Source organism: Eulemur rufifrons, chromosome 19 (genome assembly GCF_041146395.1).
Source record: "Eulemur rufifrons isolate Redbay chromosome 19, OSU_ERuf_1, whole genome shotgun sequence".
In the NCBI taxonomy this organism is placed as follows: domain Eukaryota; kingdom Metazoa; phylum Chordata; class Mammalia; order Primates; family Lemuridae; genus Eulemur; species Eulemur rufifrons.
In genome coordinates, this window is record NC_091001.1 from 93516956 (window position 1) to 93535600 (window position 18645).

General features: G+C 44.3%; 1 protein-coding gene across 1 annotated transcript in view; it reads left to right on the forward strand.

Annotated features, from left to right (window-relative positions):
* Positions 1 to 18645, forward strand: part of ALK (ALK receptor tyrosine kinase) — a 637313-nt gene that overhangs the window by 465537 nt on the left and 153131 nt on the right. The window contains exon 5 of the mRNA XM_069494063.1: positions 12120 to 12247. Within this exon, the coding sequence (XP_069350164.1) occupies positions 12120 to 12247 (128 nt within the window). The remainder of the gene's footprint in view (positions 1 to 12119; positions 12248 to 18645) is intronic.

Sequence of the window (18645 nt, forward strand, 5' to 3'; positions counted from 1 at the left end):
TCAGAGCTTTCTTACTGTGTATATTCGAAGTCTGAGAGAAATCAAAAGAGGAGAGGAAAGGCTGGCCTGGGGATTCCTGCCCACCCCGGCCCCAGCCCAGATATTTCTGGCTCCTCCGTGCACCTCTGCCTCTGTGTGGGCTCAGCATCCCTTAAAAGTTCCAGGTCACAAATCTGAGCTGATTCTATAAAGTCATATGGAGATTGGTGGTGGCAGTCCCAGCCCAGAAAGTGGATCCCAGGCGAACATATCATTGGCACAATCTCAGGGCCTCTTGAGCAGTAATGTTTGTTGTGTTCTGGAAAGCTCCCATATGGCTGACGCTGTAGAAGCCTGAATTCTGAATTCCAAATTCCATTAGTTTCTTCAAGCATAGCTCAAAGGGGTGAGCATTACCCTGGGTGAATCTAATGGGCCTTTGATTCCTGGGTTATTAGCAAGTGCTTTCTAGTATCGTTCTACAAAGTGGCCTTCCCAGAGGCTATGGGGATATTATTCATCTGGGAAGGAGGTAGAGGTAAATGTGTAGGAAAATGTCCTGTGCAATTTCTGGCCCCAAGGAAAACGGAGTTGCTTTATGAGAAAGGAATTGTGTTCTTAGCAGCCTGTGGGCTGTGTGTCCATAGGCTGGTCATCACGTGGAAAGATGATACTATTCACCCATAATCTATAAAAATACTTTAAAGTTTCTTTCTCCAGTGAGTGGGATAGTTCTGAACCATCCACCTGTGTTAGTTTGTGACAGCTGCCATAATAAAGTAGCACAAACTGGTGGCTTCAATAACAGAACTTTATCATCTCATAGTTCTGGAGGCTAGAAGTCCAAGATCCAGGTGTCAGCAGGATTGGTTTCTTCTGAGGACAGTGAGGAAGAGGAAGTTCCACGCCACTGTCCTAGCTCCTGGTGGTTGCTGGCAATCTTTGGCATTCCTTGGCATGCATCACCCCATCTCTGCCTTTGTATTCACATGCCATCCTCCCTGTGTGCATGTCTGTCTGTGTCCAAGTTCGCCTTTTTATAAGAACATAGTCATGTTGCATTAGGGCCCACCCCAACAATTTCATTTTAACTTGATTACCTTTATAAAGATCCTATTTCTAAATAAAGTCACATTCTGAGGCACTGGGGTTTAAGATTTCAATATATCTTTTTGGAGGGGGACAAAATTCAATCAATGATACTGTCCTTCCTGTCCACTGTGCTAGGACCAAGGGAGATCAGCCAATAATAGCAAATGTCACTTCCTCCAAGAAGCTTTTCCGAAAACTGCTCAGACAGCGTTAGGCACTTCTTGCCCTGTACCAGTTCCCTGGTCCAACCTGGGAGGTGTCTTCCCTAAGGACACCATGTTGATCCATGAAGAGCAGCCCAGTAGGAAAAAACTAGAAAGGGGCCTCTGGGGACAGGAGCATCACAAGGAAAATGTCCAGAGGCAGGAGAGCCCTGGAATGTTCAGGAAACCAGAGGTGGGTCCAGAGGGCACTAGAGAGTCCTGGTCGTGTGTGTCTTAGGAAGATTTTTCCAGACATAGGGTGTAGAATGGGGCCCCCTTCTGGCCCCCTACTGGCCCCTTCTGGAGGCGGGTGTGTCCCTGGGGCTCAGTTCTTCTCTGCCATGTGAAAGGATTAGACATGGTGATTTCCAAGATTCATGCCAGTCTTAACATCTATCACCCTGCAATGACAGCACGCTTGCCACCGTCCAGTGTGGCACTGTAGGAGACTTTGGGAGCTCCTCCGCACCAAGGGGCCCAGAATGCCATCCATCAAAGCCTCTGGCAATTCCCTCTGCTTTTCTGCATGGCGTAGGGACAGAAAGGTGGGACCCCTTTCCTGACCCATCACAGCCGACACTCTTGGCATAAAAGACAGGTTAACAAGAGAAAAGTGTAACAAATTTATTTCACTCAAGTTTTACGTGACACGGGAGACTTCAGAAATGAAAACCCAAAGACCCAGGGGAAACTGTCTGGTTTTTATGCTTAGGTTCATTGAAGAACGGACAGCCATGTAGAAATGTGATTGGACTAAAGGGTCTGAGCTAATGGTGACAGACTGAGGGGGACACCCAGCAGGGCCTGTGTGTCCAGATTGTTCTCAGCCTCTCTGTGCAGCATCCCTTCCTCCCCACTCCCTGGTATAGGGCAGGATCCCTCTGGCACGAGGGTCTTGTGAACCGCTGTCAGGCAAGGTAGGTCGGAGCATTTCTTCAGCCAGCTCCTGCACAGGGAGGTGGGGAAGGGTACATTAACAACTCTAGTTCCTATGGCTCGCCTTGGGGGAGAAAGGGGAGCAGGAGGTGGGAAGGCAGGAGGGGTCGGAGATAACTTGCTTCTGGAGCCCTTCCGCTGTGTTTCAGTTTAAAACACTCGGCATACCAAGGCGCTACACTTTGGGGCATCATATTCTGAGTCCTGACAATGGCCACCTCAGCAAAGCAGCAGGGCGAGGACAGCATGTGGACAGGGGACCTCTCAGGGTAGTGCTACCCTGTGGGCTGTCATTGCCCCCATCGCCAGGCCCCCCAGCCTTTTCTGGCTCACTGCTTATCCCAGCCCCAGAATTTGCATATGATACCGCAGTTTATGGCCAGTTCCACCCCACCATATAAAGTTGCAGTGCAGTGGCTTGACTTGGCCGGGGATTTATGGCTGAGATGGAGCCTCTGAGCTTGGGCGTCAGCATTTTGCTTGGCTCAGAGGCCTGTGTATGTGAACTAATCAATATGTTAAGGCATTAAGTGGCATTGAGGCTGCCTCCCAAGGGAGCTGGACAGGCTGCTGGTATCAGGTGAGCATGGCAGAGAGGACTGCGTCAAGGCCAGGGAAGTCCTAGGAGTCCAGCTCTGAGGTGGGGGCACAGGATGGACGCACCAACCCCAGCCCTGCTGGAGACTCGGAGCCCAGCTGGAGGCAGGCTGGGCGGACTGAAGGAGGGCTCCCACAGAAATGGCCACATTGCAGGTTCCAATGTTGTCCTCATCCTTCCCCATGAGGAGGATGTATTTTAAAAACAAAACTAAACTAAAGAACCTACTGCATTGATTTGGCTTGAAAGAAAAGACTGTATTTGAAAAGAACAGATGGTGCTAAAAGTTATTGGAAGGAAGAGAGAGTTAGGAAACCAAATTCCAGATCCCCACTGGCCACTGGTGGGAGATGTGCCCACACCTGCTTACAGAAAGAGAAAGGCAAAAAAAATCACCCGGGACACTACTCAGAGAAAATTCACCACCCAGCCCACCAGAAAGATTGTCTGGCAGCTTTGTGGAGTGGGAAACCCCGCTGGGATCCCCTCTTGTGGTCTCCTCTGTAATTCTGAGTGGTTTCTGGAATGCCAGCACCAACCAAACCCCTCTCCTCTACTTCCCCTGCCCACAGCTCCCCGATGAGGATGTTCAGCAGATGCTGGAGGAGGAGGTGGCTTGCATGGGACCTAATCCAAAATTCAGAGAAATAGAAAGAGGAAATTTGGGGTTTTCAGCGTCACCACTCTTGATTAGAAGTCTTCTCTTACTTGATTTTTTGCCTGGATAATCAATGTTCCTTCCCTTAAAAAGAAAAAAAGGCCAGGTGCAGTGGCTTATGCCTGTAATCCTAGCACTCTGGGAGGTCGAGGAGGGAGAATCACTTGAGGTCAGGAATTCAAGATCAGCCTAAGCAAGAGCGAGATGCCATCTCTACTAAAAATAAAAAAAATTAGCCAGGTATGATGGCACATGTCTGTAGTCCCAGCTGCTCAGGAGGCTGAGGCAGGAGGATCACTTGAGCCCAGGAGTTTGAGGTTGCAGTGAGCTACGATGATGCCTCCACACTTTACCCAGGGTGACAGAGCAAAACTGTGTCTCAAAAAAAAAAAAAAGAAAAGAAAAACAAAAACAAAAAGAAGAAAAATGCTAATGAATCTCCTTTATATTTCTTTATACAAACTAGAGCAAAGAAGAACGTGTCTTAGACAATAGACTGGGACCAATAGTTGCTTAGGAATCAACTAGCACCCTTAAACATTTCATTTTAACATGCAACTTCTAAGCGTGTGCTGGTTCACCAATCCTTGATGTAGGGCTGTGCCCTTTGCTTCCGTGTGGTCAGTTGACTGGAGTTCTGTGTTGTCTTTCACGTAAGTCACGTCCACGACAACTCATCCGCGATGTTCGGTTTTGGCTTTATAATTTCAAAATACTTGTGAAATAATCTGAAGGCCTTCTGGAGGTTTTCTGGATTTTTAAGATTTTTTTTCCCCGATCTTTTCTGTTACCCCATTCACACCTCACTCAACAGCAGTTATTTGTAGTGAGTCACCACTATAAATTATTTCCAAAGTAGTCAGATTTCTCCCATGTGTGGCGTCCACTTATTGAGTACAGCTGGCATAAACCAGAAAGTGTGATACCTTTCCTGAGACATGATAAGGGTCACAGCCAACACTCCTATCACAAAAGACAGGTTGACAGGAGAAAAGCATAACAATTTATTTCACCCAAGTTTTACGTGACATAGGAGACTTCAGAAATGAAAACCCAAAGACCCAGGGGAAACTGGTTTTTATGCTTAGGTTCAATGAAGAACAGACAGCCATGTAGAAATGTGATTGGACTAAAGGGTTTGAGCTAATGGTGACAGACTGAGGGGGACACCCAGCAGGGCCTGTCTGTCCAGGTTGTTCTCAGCCTCTCTGTGTAGCATCCCCTCCTCCTGGGTACGGAGCAGGAGGAGAAGGGAGAAAGTGACCTTTCTAGAGTTTATGGCTTGCTTTCGGGAGAGGGCCTCTAGCTTCTATGACCCACCTTGGGGAAGAGGAATTCTGGTTTCTACAACTGGCTTCAAGAGAGAAAGGGGGGTGGAAGACAGGAGGGGAGGAGAAGGTCAGAGAGAACTCGCTTCTGAGGCCTTCCAGAGTCCTTCATTTCAAAGTCCTTGGCATGCCAAGGTGCCATACTTTGGGCATCATGTCCTGAGTCCACGAGAACAAGTATAACTGACTCTCAGTGGGTGCATAACTCAAGTGATGGAGGAGAGGGTGCAGGAGTACTAAAAATTAGCCTTGAACACCCAGTAACCTTAAACAACTCAGTAACCATGAACACCCAGTAAACTCGAACACTCAGTAACCTTGAACATTCAGTAACCTCGAACACTCAATAACCTTGAATACTCAGTAACCTCAAATACTCAGTAACCTAGAATGTTCAGTAACATTGAACTTTCAATAACCTTAAGTACTCAATAGTCTTGAACATTCAGAGGGCACAGGGTTTTCCACTGACTGTAAAATGTAGATCTTGTGCTAATCTAGAAAGCAAATTGGTCACGTGGAGGCCAGCTAAGAACACTTCTATTATTTTTCCTTATACTTGTGGCTATGATCAGTCCACTCCTCCCCACCCTTTTCCAGTGATTTAGGAGCTAAATCTATAGAGGTAGATTCTCAGTCTCCTACTTTCTAGCCTGCTATAATAGAGCAAAGAAAAAAATCTCAGCCAGAGAACAGGGTAGATGTCTGCCTCCCGCAAGCCTGTGTAATCCAACACAGATTGAAGGACACACAACTCGAATAGGGAAGGAACAGGGCATCCTGGGGGAACATTAAGAAGGGCTAAAATATTTCTAGGATGTACCCTTTCCTAAGTATTGCTGTCCTTCTAACACTACTCACCTCTGACCCACCATAAAGCTCTTCTAAAAAACTAATTACTTGCATTTGGCATAAATTTAAACCTATGTGCAATATAGTAGAAAGCGTGAGAGTTTTGAAGATAAAGAGCCCTGGGTTCATATTGCCCCTTAGCACTCACTACACGGACAAGTTATGTAAGCTCTCTGAGCCTCAAGTTTCTCACTTATACAACAGGGATAATAATATCTGTTTCATGCATTTGTTGTGAAAGCAAAATGTAATAAAGTAAAATATCTGCCTTAAATCCTTTCTGGAATGAAGCAGAACATAAATACACACACACACACACAAATGAAATGTGTACCAAGTGCCTGGCACAATGTTCCCTGGAATATGTGCATTCGTTCATTTGTCTCTTCATCTTTATATGGGGGAGGGAAAGGAGTCCTGAAAACCTTTATGTGCGGAGGTGGGAGGCTCTTCCCCCAAACCCCCAAAATCCCATCACATTGTCAGTTTCCCATTTCACCTTCTTACAAGGTCATCAGCCACACTGGGTTTAGGAGAGAGAAGAAACACTAAGGTAGTAACCACAGCATCAGCTAGTGCTTACTGAGTGTTAACTACCTGCTATGCATTTCTTAACTATGTGGTCTTCTCAGCACCCCTATAAGAGTCAGTTCTTCTTCCCACTTCCTAATGATGAAATTCAGGCACAGAGAGGTTAGATTACGTAGCTGGCCTGAGATCACACAGCTGATAAGAGATAGAATTGAAATTATAAAACAGGAAGTATGGCTCCGAAGTTTCTGCTCTTAAGCTTTGTATTTCTCTTGAAGGGAGGAAGGGAAGAAGGAGGGAGGAGCAGAGGGACAGAGAGAGGGGAGGAAGGAAAGGAGGGAGTGGGGTGGGAAAGAGGGAAGGGAAACTAGAAGAAGCTAAAGGGAGGCCAGGAAAAGAAGCGCAAGACGATTCACGTTTCCTTTGTTCCAAAGCACGAGGAAAGAATTAGAGAAACACAGTTTGGAACATCTTCTCAGCTCCCACCCCAGGGAAGCCTGGAACACTTTCCAGATCCCTGTCACCCATACCCCATCTCTGATGAAACTAAAACTGCTTTCCAGCTGACAACACTAAAGTCTCAACGGAGTCAACCTGCAACCCCCGGGGAGCCCAGCCCTGCCCCTGCCCCTCCTTCCCTCCTACAAAGCCTGGGGCGGGGCACAACCTCGGGCAGCTCTTCCCCACCAGGGGCCAGTGGAAGCCAGATCCCTACTCAGCCTGAAACCTCCTTGATGTCCAGAGCTGATCCCCTCCAGAGCACATTCGTCCAACTCATGGGAAACCATGAAGGGCAAGTGAATAACAAAGCCAAGGCTACTTGGATAAAAGACCCCATGCCACATGCTACGTGTAATTATTATCACAGAAAATTAATAAGCAACAAAGGACTTCATACTAAAATTTACATTGATCTGGCATTTTTTTCCCCTGCTATCTCCCATAAAGATGCTTTAAATGCAGGCTGATTTAATGGAAACGATAAAAAAAAAATTGTGCTGAATGGTTTATATTTGCTGCAGAATTATTACAAAGTATATTTTAAGGAAAACTTGAAAGTTATATGCTTTCTTCCTGTAGGATAAGATTAGGGAGCAATTGGCTTTTTTTTTTTTCTTTCTCCCTGTATTGATCTGGATGAGCTACCACAGGCTCAGTCCTTTGTTTCTAACAAATCTCCACACCTTCACACCTTGTCTAGACACTTGTCAAGGGAGAGTCTTAGCAAAGACACATGCAGTGGAATGCCAGCCATGTGGCCCGAGCCGTGACAGGGTTATGCCTGATAATCATCACGTGACTGAGTTCGATGTGACAGTACTTGGCTGGTTGTCTAATTCATGTGGCTTCTGTCATTCTTGATCTAACCCATGGGCTTGGCCGTCCCAGCTTGGAGTTTTGTCACACCCAAATGACTTGGTTCTCATGACCAACACAGCACATGGCGATGGCCACATCTTATAGTTTCAGGTCCCCAGCCAGGTTCACCGGAAATTGAAACAAAGCTTCAGGAAGACAGTTTCAAACCTCAAGGAGCTTAAAAGGTGATGTAAAATGGTGTTTATAATGACTGTGGAGTCACACGAACCTGGATTTAAAATTCAGCTATAAGCAGAGCATAAACTAGTCCTTCAATCAATGTTAACTGTCGTTGATCATATTATTAGCATTGTTATTATTATTGGTGTTGCTGCTGTAACATTCCTGTGGTCTTGGTTCAAGCCTGACCTACAGCGTCGAGAACATTTATGCATCAGATGGGAGCTAATGTTGAGAACTCAGGTACCCTCCAGGTCTCAATGACTATAATTCTCTGATTCCTTCTGATTAGCTCTCAGCAAATGGGGTACCAAGAGCTATGCGATGAGCCATGGAGTGAGACTACCTCCTTCCTGCAACCCCCAGGGCTCCCCGGTCCTTAGGCTCCTCCTAAATGGGAAGGCATCATTATCACAGGGATGGATGACAGCTAATATTAGTGAATTGACATGAACTTTTAGATTAACTCAGCTCCACTGCCACATAAATTTTGGCCAAGAATGTCAGAATCTTGTCTGATTTAACAGAAATATGTTCATGCATTTGTCCTCTCATTCAACAAATATTTTTTGAGCATTTATGACACATAAGGCACTAGAGACACAATTAAGGAGATAGGGAGCTGAGACACGGAGGTCATCCTTCAAGTCAAGGCCAATGAGAAACAGACTCCTACCAGCCTGGACTGCCTATTCTCTGAACACACACTGTCTACACAGCCTCTGCTCACGTGTTTGTGCTAGTCTCTCTGCATTGCCCTTTTCCCAATTCCTGCCCCCTTTTCCCGACCCATCCCCAAGTTACACCTGTCCTGACTGCCCAGTCAGAGTGTTTAAGAATATTCATGTGAAGTTGGAGACATGTTCTCTGGCTGAGAATACAGTTAATCAGAAAACATCCAAAATCTCAGGCATTTGGAGAGAAGTGCCTTGTTCAAAGTCATCAGGCAAATGAGGGGCAGAGCCAGAACTGGAACTGGAGAGCTCCAGAGAGACCCATGGAAGATAATGGATTGTGACAGGATGTCCGTACAGTCCTCCTGGCTTCCTCAAGTCCAGACGGACACCCCGCACTGTCAAATTGATTGATGGAGGCACCAGTGCTAAGGCAGTCACGATCCCCAGCACATGGATACAGCCGCACGCCTGTTGCTAGGAGGCTCTAGGTCAGAACATAACCTTCCCTCTTGCAAACGTAAGCAGAGCTGCCACCGCCAAAGCAAGGAAAGCAGGGCCTTAGAGAGCTAGTTTCGCTACCACTGGGACATAAGCAAAGAAAATGGAGGCGGAAGGAGGAGAGAGCTTGGATTTGTTTTTCACTGGGTTTTTGGCTGTCTCTTAAACAAATCTGACCCCAGGTATAAGCTTGCCCTTTCCAGTCCCAACTTCCCTGGATATAAAATACATGTTTGGCAACTGCTCTGAAAGTTATTAAAGTTGCAGCAGTAAACTATGGGAGGCCAGAGAATTTCAGACAAAAGTTATTGCATCGGTAACTCAGAAACTAATTCCTAAAACTCTTGACACATTTATCCAGAGGGCTAGTGCCAATATAGCAATGGAAATCATTGTCAAGGGCCACTGTGTACCTGAAATTAAAATCCATCATTCCTCAGAGCAGAGAGCTGCAATTTTGGCAGAATATGAATACTCATGCCTTTCACCACCATCTTTCCTCAAAAATAGGTCTTTTATTTTTCAGAAGAACAAGGAAAATTCTGCTCCTTTGTTTGTTCGTTTTCTGTCAGAATCCCTTTTTTACATCTTCTTTTCAAGTATTTCTTTCTTTGACAGTCTCGCATTTAAACCAAAAGGCCTCCTTCTCTTCAGCTGCACTGGTTTTATTTTGGATGGAAATCCTGCTGGGCCCAGTAACAGAGAACAAACTTTACAACAGCAATAATCCCTTCTACTGGGTCTACTGTGGGGAAACTCAATACACTTTTATTAAATGGCTGAAGAATTGGCTCCAGTGACCTGAATTAACCACAGAGAGCACGAACAGGGAATAAAGCTACCTCCTTCATTCATTCCACAGACACCCACCGCATGCCCAGCTGCGTGCCAGGGGCCAGAGACACGAAGCTGCCACGCAGGAGCACCCCACTGAAAGAGGGCGTTGAGTGCCCTAGGCAAGGCCTTCATCACCCAAAGTGAGCAAAGACAGAAAGGATTTCATAGGATCCAGTGTTAGCAAGAAAATGCAGAAATGAGCCCTCTGATTCACGGTGAGAGGATCAACAATATGCCTCCGAGTTTTGAACGTGCGGGCACTTTAACTCTGATTCTAAGAATTTGTCCTAAGGCCATGTTTAGATAAGTGCACAGAGTTAGCCTCAGCATGATCAATACAGAGGAAAAAAATAAGAAGCAATGCACAAGTGGTTAAAAACGCAATCATGGAAATGATAATGCAATCTGTGTTTATTCTTTCCTGGCATAGCATTGAGTGGGCAATCACAGAGCAGCGCCCGTAGTCTGGTCTCATTTACGTAAAATTAACGCTGACAGGTTGTTCACTGAAGTGGTGACTGTGGTTATCCTTGGACAATGGTGTTCTGAGTGACTTTTACTTTCCTTTACCAACTTTTCTGAATTGTTGGATTTTTAATTTTTTTTTATAGTTAGCATCACTTTATACTTACAGGGTGGGAATGGGTTTTTCGTTTAAAAAAAAATTTAAACCAGAAAGCTAATTTTTCACTAAATCCTTTATTATTCGTACTATAAGCCCAACCTAGTGTTAAAAAAATCTGAGGCCGGGCGCGGTGGCTCACTCCTGTAATCCTAGCACTCTGGGAGGCAGAGGCAGGAGGATCCCTTGTGCTCAGGAATTTGAGACCACCGTGAGCAAGAGTAAGACCCCATCTCTACTAAAAATATTGAAAAATTAGCCCACTACAGTGGTGTGAGCCTGTAGTCCCAGCTATTCGGGAGGCTGAGGCAGGAAGATCGCTTGAGCTCGGAGTTTGAGGTTGCTGTGAGCTGTGATGACGCCACAGCACTCTACACTCTAACCAAAGCAACAGAGTGATACTCTGTCTCTGAAGAAAGGAAAGAAGGAAAGAAGGAAGGAAGAAAGGAAATGTTATGATGATTTATGGGTGTATATATAAGTCAAAACCCACCAAGTTATATAGTTTTGGTACATGTAATTCATTATTCATCAATTATACCTCAATTAATTGGGGTTTTTAGGAAAGAAAAAATGAAATAATCCACATAGTTTTCATTCTCTGCACAAACTTGTCAAAATAAATAAATACACACACACACACACACACACACACACACACACATATATGTCTGAATCAATGTTAGAGAGTAAATTTGATGTTCCAATCAGTGACAGGAGACTATTCCAAGAGGTTAATAGTATGAGTGAGGTGTAAAAATGTTCATTTAGCTCATTCTCTGTTCTCTGACGGTGTCAGTGTCCTTGATTATGGATGGATGCTGAGCTCACCACTCCACCTGCGTCCATCTTCTTCTGTTTGCACTTTTTGCAAAGTCCACGTCAATCTTGGGTACCTTTTACCCTAAAATACATGCTTCAGTGCACTTTAATTTTCCTGAAGTAAATAAATAGTTCTTGCTAGCTTCCCTTAAGTAACTATTAATATATAGCAAACCTGAGGATTCTGAGACTTTGGTTATCAGATAAAATTTCAAAAACCAAGCATTTTTCCTAGAGATAATTATGGATAGACTGATAAACGTTTTGAAGACTTTTCGTTGACGCTGCTGCTGTGTTTTCTCACGTGTATACATTCTTTCCTTGAAGACTAGCTACTGAAATAGTCCAAAGCTTAACTTTCTTGGCTACCAAATGCTTTCAACTATTTTTTTTTATTTTATTATGGCAAATTTCAAATGTATACACAGTAACATACCAACTTTAACAATTAACATTCTGCCATTTTTGTTTCACCTCTATCTCTACCCAATCTTCACCCTCCCTCCAACTTAATGATGATTATTATTTTACTTTTTTTCTGAGGTAAAATTTACAACTAGGTATTTTTAATGATTTGATTTAATCTATCAATAATAATGGACAACAAGGTAAATGGTTTTATGTAAAATTTTTAGCTTATTTTCTAAAACACATTATGTTAAGAGCTGCAATTGCTGTAAAAAGAATATGACAAAGGAGATGCCAGTGGCTAGAGTGTGTTTCAGAACTGGATCTCTGAGTTAGCTGGACAAGAAGGAAACAGATATTTGTGTGTTGCCATCAGGGTCCCCATCTTCCATGCTACTTATCTCTCGGTTTCATCTCTCGGTGCTCAGGAAGAATATGAGTCCTGAAGTCACTGCAGGTGCATGACCCTCTCTGCAGGTTAGGCTGACTCTCATCGCTGTTTCTCTCTGCTTTTCTCCTCTGCTTTCCAATGCAACCAGTTGGACAGTGCTTCAGGGAAGAATTGGGCGCCCAGAGAACCCATTCCGAGTGGCCCTGGAATACATCTCCAGTGGAAACCGAAGTTTGTCTGCAGTGGACTTCTTTGCCCTGAAGAACTGCAGTGAAGGTAACTGAGTCTGGTTTTCCTCTCCACTCCTTGGTAGCCTGTTGTCTTAGGTGTGCCAAAAACCTGCAGATGCACTTAGCTGGAAATGTGCACATTTACAAAGAAAAGTGTGCACTATTCAGGGACTAATTCTGAAGAATACCAAGTGCTCCATAGCCTAGATGATCAATTTTCAAAAATCCAGTATAAAATTTATCTACTTAACTAAAAACTTCATCACATAAAATATAGTCTTTGTCAGATAACACATTAGCTTAATTTTCTTAGCTATCAAATGCTTTCAACTATTTTTTTTTTATTTTATTATGGAACATTTCAAATGTATGCAAAGTAAATAAAATAATGCAATGAACACCATCCACCCTTAAACTAACTTTAACAATTAACATTCTGCCATTTTCATTTGACCTATATCTCTACCCAATCCTCACCCTCCCTCCAACTTAGTGATACTGATTATTTTACTTTTTTCCGTAAGGTAAAATTTCTAACTAAGCATTTTTAATGATTTAATTTAACCTATTATTAATAATGGACAATGTGGGAAATGATTTTATGTGAAATTTTTAGCTTATTTTATAAAACTCATTAGGTCATGGTCCACTGTGTCATTGAATTCCTTTTGCATAAGTTCCACATTGTGAATTTATTTCAGGGTTTATTACCAAGAGTAGATATATCTCTCCCAAAGAATAAATTTGTTGACTTCTTTTTTTGCCTTTGCTGCCAGGAAACTCTGAGCTAAATGTAATACTCCATCACAGTAATTATATCGGTGTAGTTTTTTAATAAGCTTATTTCCCTCTCCCACTGCAGAATTTTTGATCTTCTATTCATATTTTCAAGATCATATTTTTTATGTATGTTTCATTAAACATTGCCTCAAGTCTGGCTGGTAAGGAAGAGGAAATGAATCATCAATAGCTATATGAGGTTGATCTGTCCTTTACTCTTCAGAAGGCCCAAGTTCATAATTATAAACTTCCTTTATTATTTCCCAGATGGAAAGGGTATAGGAGATGGGCTTGAATTATATGAAACTTCAGGAATAAGTTGCTTTCATTATCGCTATTCTCCTTCTGTGCCTGCCTCTGCCCAGAGGTATACTGGAGAGGGTGCTCCTGCTTGCACCGTGAAACCTGTGATCTGAGAGGCCCAAGAATGAGGTATGGACAAGAAGAAAGCCTGGGGAACTTCCAGCCCTAAATTCTTAATTTAGACTATGCATGAACAGCTATGGAGCCCCATAACACACAATCCTCTGTTATGTGTAGAGGCCTAATTTGAACCTTGTGCCTCTTGGAGGTGGTGATGAAAGGGACTCCCTTAGACAGGGAGCCCACTGACCCCCAGATCCCTGTGCTACTGTGGCTCTTCATTCATTGCTGGCCTTGCAAGAAATTTTACAACATGTATCTTGTTGTTGCTGTTGTTTTAGTCAAAACTGGTTTATGTGTGGGGAAGAAAAAAATCGCAATAATGTGATAGATTGAACCACAGTTCAAGTTGAAAAGGTGGTTAGCCAGCAATATGAAGCAATGTACAGAAACATGTGGTTTGGGAGCAAGCCAGGAGCTTGTACAAATGTGTCTGTACTCATGCACTTGAGGATTTGTGAATGTCTCTGGACATGATCAATCCTCACAGATGTCAAGGATCTATGTACCGTACGAAAGAGGCCATCTGTTGAAATGGAACCAGGTAACAAGAATGTGACAGGGAGAAGATTCCCAAAACGTTTTCATTTGATCAGGAAAAGGGAATAAGAGACTACAAAACTCCAGATATCAGGCCCAGCACAAATACTCCTGCAAAAATTTCTTGACCTGAAAAAATTCTTTACATGTTCAAATCCAAGGCTCTCAACCACATGTGCAGATGTTTCCTCCCTTACCCTGCACCTCCCTCTCACCTGCAAAATTCTTCCTCTGTAGCTTGTGTTGCATTTGCAGTGAGTCTATCTGAGAACTTGAGACTTGTTGCTTGTCTACTTCTTCACCCTTATGAAACCAATGGAATTGACCTCCCTCAGCTTTCTCTAATGAGCAAATGAGTTTCTGCAGGCAGGGTACCCTTCCCAAAGAGGCAGAAGACATTCTGCTTCTGATTCTCTTGGGAAGGTGGCTTGGCCCAGAGATCAAGGGAAGTTCTCACAGTCCACCTACCTTTCTTTAGAGGCTCCAGTTCCAAGAACAGACGGTCTCCATAAGGAGGCAGGTGTTCTCTGCATTTCTTCTCTGGCTCAGACCACCTGTGGCCACCAAGGGACGCGGAGGGATTGCTGTGGATGTGCAAGGCAGCAAACAGTGAATAACAAAGTGCTCTCAGTGCTTCTTTAGAGCTTCTAACCTTCCTTCCTATAGTAGAACAAATTCAGGTGCATACAGTTGGTGTAGACAAGTTGCCAGCATAAGATTCATCCTAAAACTGCGCTCACCTATTCAAAGGGAAGGAGTTGTTTTGAAGGCATACTCGAGGCCTCTTTGATGTAGACAAATGTCTGTGTTCTCTGGGGTCATTGCTCTGGTTAGGCATAAAGAGGAGGAGATAAAATGAAAGAAGTGATGTATGTGAAGTGGGTGGACAGGGCTAGTGACATGCTGGCCAGGATTGCAGATAGATCCACGGGATGCCTAGTATGTTTTTCTGATAGCAACTCAGTCCTCCCATGCTACAGCACAGACAGAGCGTGAGGGGAGACGCTACTCTGGGACGCTGCAGCTCTTCCTTGGCCCACTGAAGAGAGGCGCCCTTGTAGGCAATCCGGGGAAACATTACAGGGGACGTTGGGACAGTTCTCCCCCCATAGGAGACAGAATCTATCTGTGGGTGTCATCAGGACAGAGGCCATGCCTATTTCCTCTCTAAATGCTTACACCTATCATGGTGTATAACACTTAAGAGGTGCTCAGTTCCTATCAGTTGATACGGGCTAATAGCAAGAAAAAAGCTAACATTGCTGGAGCATTCATCACGTGCAAACACAGAGTGTCACCCCCCAACGTGTGTTACCTCATACAAGCTTTACAATAATGCTATAAAATTGGGGACTGTTATCTTCCTTTTTCAGATAGGGAAACTGAGGCTCACAGAAGGTTCAAAACTTGCCAAGGTCATTCAGTTAGCGAAAGGTAGAACCACACTAGATCCCTAGTTGATCTGACCACAGAGCTGATGTTTCTGTCCACTATACCCTGCTGACTTTGTGGAACGTCTAGAGGCTGAGGTTTTACTTATTACTGAAAACCTTAGAATCATCTTTGATTCTTCCTGTTCCTCTTATCCTACACTGAAATACCAGAACCCTGAGCCCTAGACTCGCTACTATTATCTATCTGTTGCTGTCTACATGTTGCTGTTGCCGCCTCTTGGATTTATCTGTCTTGACTTCATTTTCTTAGCCATGTGCTTTATTCTTCTTATATTCTTCATAGAGGCAAACTTGAACTTTGGCAGCCGTCAGATGGTCTTCCTGACACCATTACTCATCCTTCATACAGTGCCAGACAAATCTCCTCAATATTCTCTTTCCTTGTGGCACTTTCATGAGACGTAGGTAACCTACAATTGCTGCCCACATCAGAAAATAATAAAATATAGAATCTAGATGGGACCACCTCGCTCATTTCCTGGGGCCAGGAAATGTCATTTGCAGCTACAGAAATTCTGCTTGGAAGACTTTGCTCTCTTACATCTGAATTTAGTGAAAGGTAGAGCAGTTTTATAATCATTTCCCAATTAGTCATTTTGGGGCCTTAACTTGAGGGACTTTGTCTTATATTTCTTTTATTTCTCCAGGGAACAGTTAGCACGGTGCTAAACACATAGAAAACATCACATAAATACATGTTGGCTGATTGATTAATCAATCAATTGATAAATGCTGCTCTTGCTTTTATAGCTTTGGGCTATTACCCTACTACTTCCAAAAGAAAGTAGCTGTGAGTAGAAATTGCTTGGAATAGGTTTTTCTCTGATAGATCAGTGAAGGAGCAATTTGTACATTCAGCACAGACAAGAGGGACATAAGCCTCCAGAGACACCCATGCCCAGGCTCCCAGGGAACAGTTTTGTCATTTGTCACTCACAAAACCTTTCTTTAGCAGACAACCCAGAGCTACAGGATTATGCAAGACACTCATCAGGACCCCTCAGCTTTGGAGACTCCTGCAAAAAAACACATGTCAGAGGAGCGCAGGACTAGCTTCTAGAAAAGGGTTTGAAAAGGATCCGTGTGTCTCTGAGAAGCTCATAAAAATGCACAGCATTGCAAAGCCTCACCTCGCACTCCCATGAGCCTGGCCCTATTCTAAGCATGGTGCACATATTAACTTATTTCATCCTTACAACAATGCTGTGAGGTGTGCGTTATTATTATCATCACTCCCATTATGTGGATGGGGAAATCAAAGCACAGAGACCTCAGTAATTTCCCCAAAGTCACACGGCTGATATTGGAACAGAACCCATCTGGCTTCAGAACCCATGCTCTTAGCTACCACACCTTGCTCCTTCCTAGGAAAGGCTACTGCTGGAAGGGACTCCAGAAAGCATCTCATCTGCCTCTCTCACCATGTGAACATTGAATAAACAAAGACCCAAGGATTGTCCTCGAAATGTGATATATGAAATCGCTGACCAGTGTGATTTGTGCCTCCATCTTGTGGTTGGCCAGTTCTCAGTTTTTCTAAGAAGCCAATTCAGTATTTCCCTCTCCCAGCCCAGACTGATCAAAGGCAGTTGAGATGGACCACTGCCCAGGTCGATATGAAAACAAGGCACTGCAGAGGAGCTCACCCAGGAAGGACAAGGAGCTGTGTGCAGCTCCCTCGTGAGCCTGCATGCATTTGACCGCGGGCCACAGTAGTGCCGCTTCCCTTTCACCAACCTACAGGCACCACTTCTGAGGTTTCCCAGGCCAGAGCCACACTCAGCTTACTAACAGATTTCTCGAAAGAAGTAATCTTGGTCCTTTACCCTACTGAGACACTTCCATACGCTTTAGCTCCGAGCCATTCATTAGAGAGGATGTCACAACCCTCCCCTTGCCCATGAGGAGTTTTCTCACTAACTTCTCCAGCTCATGAAGGGGGAGGGATCCAAGGTGTCAAATGCAGTCCCATTACCATGGGGACACATGTCCACAAAGAGTTGCAGATGCACGTGTATCTTAACCTCTCTGGAGCTGAAATGAGGATGTTTGAACTAGGCACACGGTCTTCAAATGTTTTTCAGAAGCCGAACCCTTAGTTCAAACAAAGTCAGAAGTCCCCGAGTAGAGCTGCCCTTGGGAAGTGAGGGTGAGGGGCCCAGAGCCCACCCGCCCCACAGCCCTTGACATCCCCCGACAACAGGGTTTCACGAAACTCGGTTTGAGAACTACTGGACAGTCTGATCTTCAACTCTCTTATTTATTCCAGTTTTTATAGTCCTATGATTCTATAGTTCCCTAAAATGTGAAAGCCAAAAGCACCAATATTAACCATATCTTCTTTAAAAACTTAGACTTTGAATATGGGCCATGTTCATAAGGCAAATTCTTGTCCAGGGGGGTCCTGGCTTTGAGCTGCTGTGTATGGAGCTAGTGTAAATACTTCCAGTAAAAAATGGTGGCCTCTCCCAACCGAGTCCCCCTGCACTCTACCAAAGACAGTGATGAGAAAGGGAGGATGTCTTCCATAGGCTAAAAGGGGACAAGAGGAAATGACAGAAGCTGGCTGATCTTGGGCCAGCCATGTAGAACCAACCAGCACCTGGAGTAGGCTCCAAATCCAGCTGGGTAAAATGAGGGATTACTTCATGGGTTCCTGGCAGCCTGGCCCAAACTGGGCATTTTCTGTTCTAACAGCAAGCAACACCTCGGCAGGACTCTTAGTCTGTGCTTGTAAACATAGACCACAGTGGTACTCCGTCTCGGGCTGCCAGGGGAAAACTCTCTATGTAGCAGACTCGGCCATCCATGCACGCATCCACCCGTGCATGTCACAGACAGTTCCCTAGGCAAGCACTAAACTGGGTGCACACCAACACGTACACAAGGTGGCTCTGTGGTACGATGCGTAGCACATTGGACTTCTAGTGACACCAAAATAAAATCATTGTTTCTGTCTTAGGACTGAATTTTCGTGTGGTGGCTTTAACATCTCTGTGCTACTTTGCACAGAACTGCTCCCCGGTGGGCACCCTTGACTTATATTTAATTTGCACCAGAGGTATTGAATAGGTGCTCCATGCATAGGGGTGTCTTCCTCCAAAGTAGTTCCAATGTTCCTTTCTCGAAAGACCACAGAATGAGCACTGAAGCAGCAATCAGAAAACCTGTGTTTAAGTCTCTGTTCCATTACTTGCCATAGACTAGCCAACTCCTCAGATCAGAAGCTACATTAAAGGTCTTCCCC